The 12306-nt window shown below is 41.7% G+C and overlaps 1 protein-coding gene across 1 annotated transcript; it reads left to right on the top strand.

Moving 5' to 3' along the window:
• Positions 1-7227: 7227 nt before the first annotated feature.
• On the top strand, positions 7228-11726 carry LOC121179516 (taste receptor type 1 member 3). The gene is made up of 8 exons (XM_041034402.1): positions 7228-7433; positions 7552-7852; positions 8220-8576; positions 8692-9108; positions 9228-9431; positions 9530-9650; positions 10232-10602; positions 10692-11726. The coding sequence occupies exons 1-8, from the start codon at positions 7228-7230 to the stop codon at positions 11271-11273; spliced, it is 2559 nt and encodes an 852-aa protein (XP_040890336.1). The 3' UTR covers positions 11274-11726.
• Positions 11727-12306: the final 580 nt, after the last annotated feature.

The following is a 12306-nucleotide window of genomic DNA, read 5'->3' as shown; positions in this document are numbered from 1 at the left end:
CTCCCCTCTGTTATCAGTTGTTCAAACAGCCCTTTGCGACACAGTGTACCTGCTGCCCACACAACTGCAGGAAGCTCCACCCCCACTCCATCACTAGCAGCACAATACGTCTTGTTCTTAGTTTTCTCGGCTTATCCCTCCAGCTGTTCATAACATAAATATTCCCCCTCTGTATGTCCTAGTAAAGTCCCAGTTTTCAACTGCCCTTCAGGCAATGCAGACTGTGTGAGTCCTGTAGGTGCAGCTCATAAAACAGACACCTCTGACATCTAGTGGCTCAGCTACGTAACTGTTGACACTCACGAGCTAATGGGGAGGGGAGGGGGAGAGACCGAAATCAGACCCAACACAGTATCCGCAAATCAGCCCACAACTGGCATATTAAAGAGAGACAAAGGAGGACAGGCCCCTAAATTAGACCAAAACAGGGTCCCTAAATCAGCCCACATGAGGCATATTAGAGAGACAGCCCCAATGGACCACAACTCAGGGCCCCCTATCAACCACATTAGACAGAGAGACAGGCCCTAAACTGCCCCCAATGCTGGGCCCCCAGATCAGCCCCTCGCAGGCTGATGAGAGAGAGAGAGAGAAAGACAGATGTGTGAATGTGAGTCTGTGTGTGTGTGTGTGTGTGTGACAGAGACAGGCACGGCGGCCCAGCAAACAACAGCATTAAAGAAAAAGCTGCCTCATCCCTTTTGAAGACTCAAAATAAAAATGGGCGGGCAGACGGCAGCCAGGTTTGAAGGGAACAAATTCTGTATAACGAAAAGTTATGGCACAGCGGCCAGACATCACAGGATCAAAGAAATGAAAGTCACATACCTCGTATAGCCTCTAAACGACTAAGACTAAGGCCGTGTGTGCGTGTGTGTATGTTGCAGAGAGAGTGAGACAGGTTTGCACAGCGGTCGTGTGTCTGTGTGTGTATGTTGCAGAGAGAGAGAGACAGGTGGCACGGCAACCAATCAAACACGGCACAGCGGCCAATCAAACACATCCCAGCAGCAGAATAAAAACTTCACTTACTCTTGGTTGATTTATTCTCATGCTGATCTGTTTGTGGACCTGAAAGAAGTAGAAGAAGAAGAATCTCAGTCTGAGTCTGCAGGTCAGAGCCAGTTCACCTGTGAAGACACAGGGTGGACTGATCCTGTCCAACATTCACACTCTGTGGACATCAGTTCACTGAATATAAATCCATCTGTTTGAAGCTTTATACACACACAGAGATCACAGAGATCAGGGAACAATCATTTCTCCTGCTGTTGGAACATTCCTGTCATAGTCATTGATCGTACTGGAGACTGTGATGTTTGAGTGAGGATGACTGGTGCAGCTGAAAGATGAAGATTTTCAAACTGACTGCAGGTGGTTTATAGATCGGAAGCACGTTCTCTTCACTGAGCAGCGTTTCACACTCTTAAAATATTGTTTATTGATTAAATTCTGCTCAAAGTATAAAACGGAAAATCAACACTGATCAAACTGATAACGGTATTTTACCGTTCGAGCTTCACTCAGAGCGAACCACCGCCCTCAGGTTCACCTTCACCCAGGTCGCTGCTGCACCTGTGAGCCAAAGGAGCATTTGCGCTGGAGACAGCCACAGTCCGCGCGCACGTGACCTGCAGCTCTGGACTAATAAAGGTTTATGTGGGTAAAAACTGTGTCCCTGTCCAACTCTGAGTTCTTACAGTCCTGTCTTCACATAGCTCTGAGAACCTGAGCACGTGGGAGGTGAACTGTGGGTTTACTAGCGTAAACTGTGGAGGCCGCTGAGGCCTAATTATCTCTGTGCGGCTGCGCTGTCCCGCGTGTCATATGCAGCCTTTATGAACCACATCACGGTCCATAATTTAAATATGTCAAACCACTAAGACTGAAGGAATATTTACTACAGAACCAGGAGAGCTCCACTTTAAAGCATAACCCCAGGTGGCACCAGCGCACCGTGGTACCGTAAACTGTGACTGTTTTCGCAACCATGTCGTTGGCGCGCTCGTTGGGGCTCGTGTGAAATCGTGGATTGAAATGTTGTGTGTACTCACTTTTCGTGGAAAGTCCAGAAAGCCGTTTCCAAACCGTCTGTCCAAGGTGAGCGGTGCATGAAGACACGCGCACTGAGGCTGTCTGCGCGAGCGTGTGCGCGGGCGTGAGCAGAAATTAGCGTCTGTGGCTCACCTGGAAAAGCAAGGGTCCCTCTGTTGAAGTATCTGAAGCACAGAGATTCACAGGCTGATACACCTGGACTGATTGACCTGGTCCCTCAGTGTGCTCACACTGTCTCCATACTCACTCAGAAACTCGGTGGAAGTCTGTGTTCCGCGCACACGCGTTCTCCTCTTTTCCAAACCGGCAGCGGTAATGGCGGCCTCGGTGCAGTACGTGGTGGTTACAGTGGTACCGTGGTTTAGCTGAACTACTAGCTGAAACCAGCTCCAACACACGGCTCAGCGTCCGGTTTTATCAGGTTACACACTGACTCAAAGTCCCGGGTCTTCACCTGAACAACAGTATCCCACAGATTTTAATGAACTCACAACCAGCGTTTCCGTGTCCACCTGCTCTTAGCCTCCTCCCGGCCTGCACCTGCCCCTTTTAAGTCCCACCCTCTAACAACCAGCTGCGTCATCACTGTGATTGGCTAATGATTGGCCAGTGATAATTGAGCCAGACCATAATATCACAGGTCATGTATTACGAAACAAAACATAGAAACCAATAGGGGTGTGCCATACTGCAAAATTTGGTATGATCGATACCAAGTAAATACAGGGCCAGTACTGCTGATACCCATACCAGTATCAATACTTTTATACTCAGAAAAGCAGCGTATCTACGGTTTTTGGCATGGGCGAACCGGACAGCCCCCAGGAACGGCATCACACGGGGGAGGGCGGCACAACCACATGAAAAAAAAATCATCTGCGCAGCTAAGCTAAGTTTTCTATTATCTATTCTATCATATTACTGGTTGGGGAATTGACAAAATGGCGTCGTCTCCATCTCCCAGCATGCACCACCAGCATATGCATGTAGAAAGGGCAGCCTGACTCAAGTGTATGGCAGGGTTGGGAGAGTGTGGGAGCCGCCCCCTCTCTCAGCATACACCACCAGCATGTGAATGCATTGTGAATACAGCAATGTATTGATATTAGAAAATGGTATTAGAATCGCTGTTGCGCATGCTCCACACCCACAAAATGCGGAAAAAGTTTGAAGTAGCGGGAGCGGTACATTTTGGGACATGGCGGTGTATATAATTTATTAAGTGAATGCAATATGCAAACTTGAATGAAAATGAAAATCTGAATTTGAAAAAAATTTCAGTGTTTTTCAAACATCTACTGCTCTGGCATACTTTCACCTAGACACACCACTCAAACTTTAAAATGTAGACACAAGTCCTGTGTATTTGAGGTGTATTCAACTGTTTTCCTAAGCTGTGTAATTTTTGTGTGTGTCACCCTTTAATGATCATGAGTTTACAATGGGTGTATATTCCAGAATGTTGAGTCTAGAGTGGGAGCTTAGAGTGTAGAGACTTTTAAAAATCTCTCAGAAATTTTCTCTTTACACTACGATTACAGCCACAAATTTTACTCTACATCAATTATATTTTCCAACTTTGTAGCCACACTTGTCTTCTTTCTCACTACGTGTTTACTTTATCTGTTGGATTTACGTTTTTTGTATAGTCTGTCTTTTACCGACATGAGTCACTCTCAACTTCTGCACTGACTCCAATGTAAATCGAGAAAAGCGTAAAATACCCATTTTTAAACTCACATTTTTTCCACATTTTTGACACTATGACCAAAAAAAATACATCACTGCGTTCCTTAAGGCCTTGTGGCTTTGTTTGGCAATATCATGTTTGGGTTTTGCAGTAGTTCGGCAGGCCCGAATCAGCCGAAAATGAGGCCATCAGAGCAACTGTGAGCTCCAGAAAGCCCGTCACCATGGCAACCGTGAGTACAAGAGCAGGGATAGCTGTCTCTCTCTCTCTGTAATAACTTATCTCTCTCTGTCTTTGTAATTAGAACTATAGCAAAGCTATAGGTGTGCTGTGCTACGCACAGCATAGTATTGACACAGGCACACAGACACTCACAGACGCACACACATAGACACAGATGCACACTCACACAGACGCAATAGCACAATAACACACACAAATACAATAGCACACCGCACCACTCTCGCGATTTCCCTCGAGCTGCACGTTTTGATGTATAATTTGTTTGTGTACGCTTAACAGTGTGGGACGAGTTAACAACTGAAATTCTAGGTGTAAGAAAAACAAGAATAACAATAGTGTGCGTTGCTACACACCGCACCACTACTTATTTTCTAAGCCAGGACCAAATTATTTAATACCGGGAAAAAATATTGCATTGCTTGCGTATGATACTGGCACAGATCATTAAAGAAAGTTTTCCATAGCTACAACACACAAGGCAAAAGGTGAATTCATGCTTGAGAAAGCAAGCTGCTCAAACATAAACAAGATGTTAATCTGAATTCACTGTCTGCACAAAAGATCAGGGCAGCAACACTGAGCCCGCACCAATCGCACACAACATCCAGTCAGAGACATGTAAGCAGTTTTAAATGTTTCTACAAATAAAGTGATCCTGGCCATTCACAGGGAGGGTAGAGCCTTGAATCCCGGCTCTTGATGAAAGAATGAACTGTATGTGTAATGAGCAGACAAGCTGTACTAAAGGAAAACACTGACTTTCATCACTGGTTTTTACGTCAAGATGACAAACACGATAGGCATCAGAATACCTCCTTTGTGTCCCTGAACAAACCCTTCCTGTAACTGATACGTCTTCAAATCAGGCTTGCTCACATCAAAAGATAAGTGTACGCAAGAAAAATGGTGAAAGGTTGTGTTCACATATAATTACAAGAAGCTGCAGCAGTGCACTGTGAAGGTTTGTGGTAAAGTATTAGGACAATCCCATTAAAACCTAAAATTCTAAATTGTTGGTAAGATATTACGCAACATGCAACTATCAATTAACAACAAAAAGTATCCTCAAATGTATTTTATTTCAAGTAAGTAATTAAGACAAAGGTCATATAAAACTATACAGCATTTTCACACATCAACTACCCCTTCAAAGCCAATGTAAGGAGAAAACAGATATCATTAGAGCTCATTACCTTGCACAGAATTGTTTGTACTGGATAAAGAGAGCAGCGAGTTGTGTGGGGAAAAACTTTTCTGATCAAACAGAAGCCACAGCCCAAATTATGCTTCAATCTGACTCCAACTATTGCTGCATTACAATTAAAACTGTATGTTGTTGTGCATTGAAGTAAAGTTGTAAGGTGTGCATGGTAGTTGCTTTGTCCTGTGGCTTTCTTGGTTTACTAGTTCTTACATATTAATCAAATAACAATTTTGGATATGTTCGACACTCCCTCCATTGACGCTGTTGGGACGTTGTCTGAAAGTGAATATGCAGACATCAAAGAGACTGGACCGGAAAAACCAAACTCTTCCTTACAGTACTGTGAATCAGTTTCCCTTTAAATTCTCTTTTTACTTCCTGTCTCCTTGATCTGCCAGTTAATCTACGCTACAATTAAGTAATTCACCTGAATGATTCTGTAACTTTTCTAACCTGTTCTCATGCCTGGCAACACAGTGTTAACATGGTTACTAGAGATTGTTAACTTAGTTTTTCTAATTTTTGCTCCCTATTGAAAGTCTCACTCGATATAATATGTATACAGGATTTAGGTCAAACAAATGCTAACTCCAGGCAATCATTAATTATTATTTTTTTAATTATATTTATCTAATCTCATATTTAGTTTGGTCAGAAAAAAACAAGACTTTTGGGCTGTTGGAAATCATAACAGACATTTTCCACTGTTTTCTGACATTTTACAGACAAAAGAATTAATCAAATAATCCAGAAAACAACTGTAACCATGTATTAAAAGATGTTAAAAATTAACATTTTATTTGTCTTATAATTTGTTCTTATTTCACCTGAGGTTAACTGAGTAGAAGAGTTGTTTGCAAACAGGATGCATACTGCATACTACTGTGGTACCGCTTTTATCACTGTCATTATTTCCAGCTGGTGTTTTCATGTTTCCCTGAATTCACATTGGTTTTGACTGGGAGCTCAGTTTCCCCTCCCACAGTCCAAAGACTTGCATGTCAGGTGGACAGAAGACTCTCACACTGCACTTATGGAGGCATGAACATTACCTGTTGTTTCCTCTCTAGTTTACATCTATAGCACTATTTCATAAAAATGTAGTTCTAAGTGCTAAGAGTTGTTTTTAAAATTCTGTGACAGAAAAGAGCTTTGAAAACGTGTAGTCTGGACCTGTGGTGGCAAGAGAACAATGAACGTTATTAAGAAAAAGATCATTTAAAAGTGCATATGTCTACTGTAGGTTTATGCAAATATTGTGGAAGGAAATATGTCAATTTGTTTGTATGGATGAACAACATTGCATGCAAATGAACATGCAAAGCCAACACTGAGGCAAATGCAAAACATCGCAACCAAAAATGAAAACATGCAATAAAACAAATCTTGTTAGACTTATATATATATGGTATTATTAACATTACCACAATCAGGGTAAACACATATCAGTGGTTTTCATAACCACACAATGGCAGCAATAATAAAGATAAATTAGCGCAAATTTTCACTAAAATGACATTAGCATAAGCAACCCACACAAACTGACATTTGCAAAGTGATAACTTCTGTGATGACAACACAGGGTGAGCAGGCAAAAAGGAATTTACTTCATGTGCTCATCTCCTGACAGATAGCTACACCAAAGAGGATCATAACACAAACCACAAGCAAATGTCAGGAAAATTCTCTGGAAAGATGAACACCGCCTGCCTAACAAACACACACAAGGTGCAAAGTGCAAAGTCTTTCCGTTCTACAAGCAATACTTTAAAAATGTGAAAACTAATGATGCTCGATCTTTCATTTCATCTCCATTTATACCACAAATGTAAATGTAGGTCAATATTATAATGGCTGTTTCACATGATTTGCAGTTACTTTGTTTTACACCTTCAGGTGCCCAGGGAAGGGAGGGGCCAGTGACACCCGCTTGGGGCTTACTGGTGAGTTTGCATAAAACAATATTTCACGGTGCCTTGACACTTATGCAGACTGTTCTCATCCCTCTCGTTTCAGTCTCTAGCTTAGCTGCATGATGGCTGCACCTTTCATTCTTCTGGTTTTGTGCTGTGATTTGAGACTGATCTGCAGTGTGAATGGTTCACCTGAATGGTTCAAAAACATTTCTACAAGTCTTTTCAGTTTGCCTGGGGACGTTATGCTTGGAGGGCTCTTTCCCATTAACCATCTCTCCAGCAACCTCAGCGAGAGGAGGGAACCCAACAACATCAGCTGTGAAAGGTAATGTGTTATTAAAAACAGCATTTTTTGGGAAGTAATGACACTATTCTGCACCAATATGTGTACCTACCCTGACTAACAAGGCTTCTCTTTTTTTTTCCTGCCTGGGGTCCCACAGTTTAAATGAAAATGGACTTGGCCTCGCTCTAGTAATGAAATACGCAGTGGATGAGATCAATGGAAACCAAATTCTGCTCCCTGGGATTAAATTGGGTTATGAAATCTATGACACATGCAGACAATCTGCCATAGTTGTGAAGCCAACTATTTCTTTCCTCACTGCAAAATCTAACAAAGCACTGTCTGTGGAGTGTAATTACACCAACTATGAGACAAGCATATCAGCTGTGATTGGTCCTCAAACCTCAGAAATGGTGTCCGTCATTGGAAAACTCCTGGGATTCTTCCTGATGCCGCAGGTTTGGTTACAAAAATGTCTGGTCATTTGTCCACTTACATATTCTCTTTCAGAGATGATTATACATTTTGTACAAAAATTGTTTTAAGTATGAATGTAAATCTGAATATTTGCCTCTACAGTGTACCATAAGCCTTAAATTGTTATAGGTAAAAGGAGTTTACTCACTGCAAGCCATATCACAGAATTTCTAATTAGTTTATTAATGTAAATTATTTTATCTTGTTTAAAATTTTGACAACTTAATTACACAGAAAAGAATTTATATTGCATCCTCAGTAAAGGTATACTGTATCAGTAATGGGCAAGGCTGAGTAACATAAGTGTAGTAAAATACACATATAACAATATGACTCTTCTCACTTCAGATTAGCTACGGTGCAACCAGCGACAAATTCAGTGACAATATTCTCTACCCATCATTCTTCCGTACGGTGCCCAGTGACAAATGGCAAGTGGATGTCATCGCACTCCTACTGATAGAGTTTAAATGGAACTGGGTGGCAGTGGTCGGCAGTGAAGAGGAGTATGGGCAACAAGGTGTGCAGCAATTTTCCAAAATAGCAGAAAAGATGTCTGTATGTGTGGCCTATCAGGGGTTGATTCCAGTATACACTGACCCTGGACCAGCAATCAACACCATCATTAACAATATCCAAACAACCAACGTTGGAGTGGTAGTGGTCTTTTCTCTCACAGAGCCAGCTGAGGCCTTTTTCAGAGAGGTTAGTGAGGCAGAGAAGTATGTATGTGAGACAACACTTTACACAAGTGCTACATGTTATTGGTGGATAGATTATATTCAGTTCAGTACCAATCATCCAATCCAATCTATTCCAGGTGATCAGGAGGAATGTAACTGGTGTGTGGATTGCCAGCACAAGTTGGGCCATCAGTAATCGCCTGACTTCCCTCCCCAATATCGAAACAGTCGGTACAATCATTGGATTCACTGACAAGACACAGACCCTGGATATGCTCACTACTTATGCACAGACGCTCTTCATCAAACTAAGCGAGGAGAGGGAGAAGTCGCCCCATCCAGAACTAAAGTCTGGCAATCCAGACAATCCTTGCCCACAGTGTTGGAACTTATCACCTGCTAATATCAGTTTGGTGACAGACCCTGCAGTGCAGCGCACAGCTTTCAGTGTGTATGCTGCCATCTACAGTGTGGCACAGGCACTGCACAACCTGCTGGGATGCAATTCAACTGCCTGTACGAGAGGATCTGAAACGAAAATCTATCCATGGAAGGTGATTTTTTTTTTGTTGTTGTTTTTTTTGGCCTGCTATATAGCTGATTTGCAGACAGTTTGGAATTTAAAATATTTTCAACACTGAAATAAAATAATGAATGAGCTCTTCTTTTGCAGCTGTTGGGGGTTTTGAGGAATACTTCTGTAAACATAAGCGGCACACATTTAATATTCGATAGCAGTGGCAACCCTAACATAGGATACGATGTCATTGAGTGGATCTGGAATGCCTCGGATGTAAATTTTACAGTTGTTGGAAGCTTTTCTAAACACCTGTCCATCAACAAGTCCCTCTTCAAATGGCACACTGAAAACTCAGAGGTAATTTCAGCATTATATTGGAAAACTGATATAAACGTTTAAACATAAATACACTTAAAAGCTCTGTAATTAAATTGCACCTAAATGTACTTTTGCAGATTCCTCAGTCCACATGTTCAGCAGCTTGTGAGACAGGCCAGGTCCGCAGAGTCAAAGGCTTCCATTCCTGCTGTTTTGATTGTATCGACTGTTTGCCAGGCACTTACCAGGCAAATAAAGGTAATGTGGTTCTCCATAAAACTCATAAATATTTGGCCCTAATTTGAAAGATAGTGCGACCTTTTGAGAAATATGCTTGTTCACTCTCTTGCCGAGGTTTAGCTGAGAAGATTCCCATCATTCTCATGTCTGTAAGGTAAATATAAGGCTGCAGCCAGTAGCTAGTTAGCTTAGCTAACCCATATAAAAAACTGAAGTGTGAAAATTACAAGTTGTAGTTTTACTGGGTCACAAATAGCCATCATAATGAGGTTGCCAGGAAACCAGCTAAGATTTGGCGAAGAAATAATCCTCCACACACCTCTAAAAACCCCAAGCTGATGTTTTCACACCTTAGTGTTTGTATGGGGTAAACAAAAAAGATATAACGTGTTAGTTAATCATTTTTAGAGCTGCTGATAGGTAGATTTTGTTACCTTTGGACACAGCCAGACTAGCTGTTTCCATTTTTTAGAGTTAAGCTAAGCTAACCAGTTTGCTGACACAATCGAACCATACATCACATAGTCATGACTCAACTTGATTTACACACTGTACTTGTTCATCAAACCAAATTTCCTGTTGTTCTTTGTGGCTCATAGATGACCTCCAGTGCACTAGATGCCCTGAAGGTCAATGGTCCCTGATCCGCAGCACCAATTGCACTAAACCCACCTTTCACGTTTTGTCCTGGAACACACCTGAAGCTCTGGAAATGACGCTGGCTGGGGTGCTGTTGCTGCTGTGTCAGGGGTCAGCCGGAGTCGTGTTCCTGAAGCACAGGGGGACTCCGTTGGTAACGGCCTCGGGTGGAGCCCTGAGTTTTTTGGCTCTTCTCAGCCTGATGGGAGCCTGCCTCAGTCTACTGCTCTTCCTGGGGCAGCCGGGAGACGTGGTGTGTCGTCTGCAGCTGCCCCTCACCTCCATTTTCCAAACAGTCGCCCTCTCCATTATCACATCCATGTCACTACAGGTGAGGAATGATGAAATACCTTATGTAATGTCGAACAACACAAAGAGCAAACATTGTAAACAGGCTGAAAACTTCATTTTTTCAAACAGATATTCTACGTGACAGAGTTCCCAAAGACAGCTGCTGCTCACCTGCATATACTAAGAGGCCCTGGGAGCTGGCTGTTTGTGCTGGTCTGCTGTGCTGTGCAGGCTGGTCTCTGTGGCTGGTTTGTGCAGGAAGGGCCCTCACTGTCTGAATATGTGGCAGGAATGAAAATAGACTTTGTAAGGGATTTTCTGTCATGTCCAGTGTTACCTTTGATTGGGTTTGCCTTAATGCAAGGTTTCAATGGTGTAATGGCTCTTATATCATTCATGTGTACCTTCATGGCAGTGAAGCCTATTCATCAGTATAACCTTGCCAGGGACATCACCTTCTCCACCCTGATTTACTGTGTGATTTGGGTGACTTTTATTCCGATCTACATAGGCTTGACTGGCAAGAATAAACCCATTGTACATGTTTCTTTCACCCTGGCGAGCAACTTAGGACTGGTGGCAGCCTACTACTTCCCAAAATGCTACTTGTTGTTGAGGAAACCTGACCTCAATAAACCAGAGTACTTCTGTACCTTTCTAGAGGGCGTCCCACCAACACCATGTCAAGAGGAGCCACAGTCAGGGCAATAAAAAGGGACACAGTCTCTATGATGGTTACTACAGTGCAATTTTATTAATAAAAACCCAAATATAGAATATATAAGAATAACCTGTTCTGTAAAATGTACATTTCTACTCTTTGTATGTGAACAAACAATGTGTGTGCATATTATAACTTTGGCCTGATGGCTATGAAACTTACTGTTACATTACTGCTACATACCATAAGTTTTTTTCCTTTTTTGCTGAATTAATACGTAATCATAAACAACATAAGTCACGTGAACTGTTCATGTACAAAGTATAGAAACAGTCCATTTTACAATTTAAATGTGTATTTTGTATATTTTCACAATAATAGATACTCTACAATAGGTTGATAGTCGATTCTGTAATCAAAAATCCTCTTTAACAAAAATTCTTCAACAGTTTGTGTTGTTAATGTTGTTAACAGCTCCACTGGATAACAATAAAGGTACAATTAAACAAATTGTAAGAGTTTTTTCCTTTGAATTTCCTCCTAGTATCTGTGGACAGAGCAAGGCACAGGTTATCCTTATTTGGAAAGAGAATTAAATCTTTTCAATAAATAAAAGCACCAGTCTATCACAGGGCTGACATATAGAGACAACCACTCACGCTCACATTCACACCTACGGATAATTTAGACTCGCCAATTAGCCTAACATGCATGTGAGTAAATTACTTTTCACCACGTTCAAACGTCAAACTCATGATCTCTTTTGTGTATTAAATCTGAACAAATGTACTAAAAAAGCTGTAGCCATCAAATAAATTAAGTAATATATACAATATTTCCCTCCCTGGAATATTTTAATGGAGTAAAACGTTCAAGAATAGTAAGCTAGTTACCTTGAATTAAACTAGAATACGCAAATAAACGTAAAATTTAAAACATAACCTTCATTGTACCAGTGTGGCACTTGTTCGGCTCCTGTCCCGTTCATTTCCATGCATCCTTAGCTTACACAAACAGGTACATGCTCCTCGTTGTTCGAATGTTTGTACAAACCCTTATTACTATGACTGGCAAACTCGAACC

The sequence above is a fragment of the Toxotes jaculatrix genome, chromosome 3 (genome assembly GCF_017976425.1).
Source record: "Toxotes jaculatrix isolate fToxJac2 chromosome 3, fToxJac2.pri, whole genome shotgun sequence".
Lineage (NCBI taxonomy): Eukaryota > Metazoa > Chordata > Actinopteri > Toxotidae > Toxotes > Toxotes jaculatrix.
Note: the sequence above shows the minus strand (reverse complement) of the source record. Positions and strands in the feature narration are given on the sequence as shown.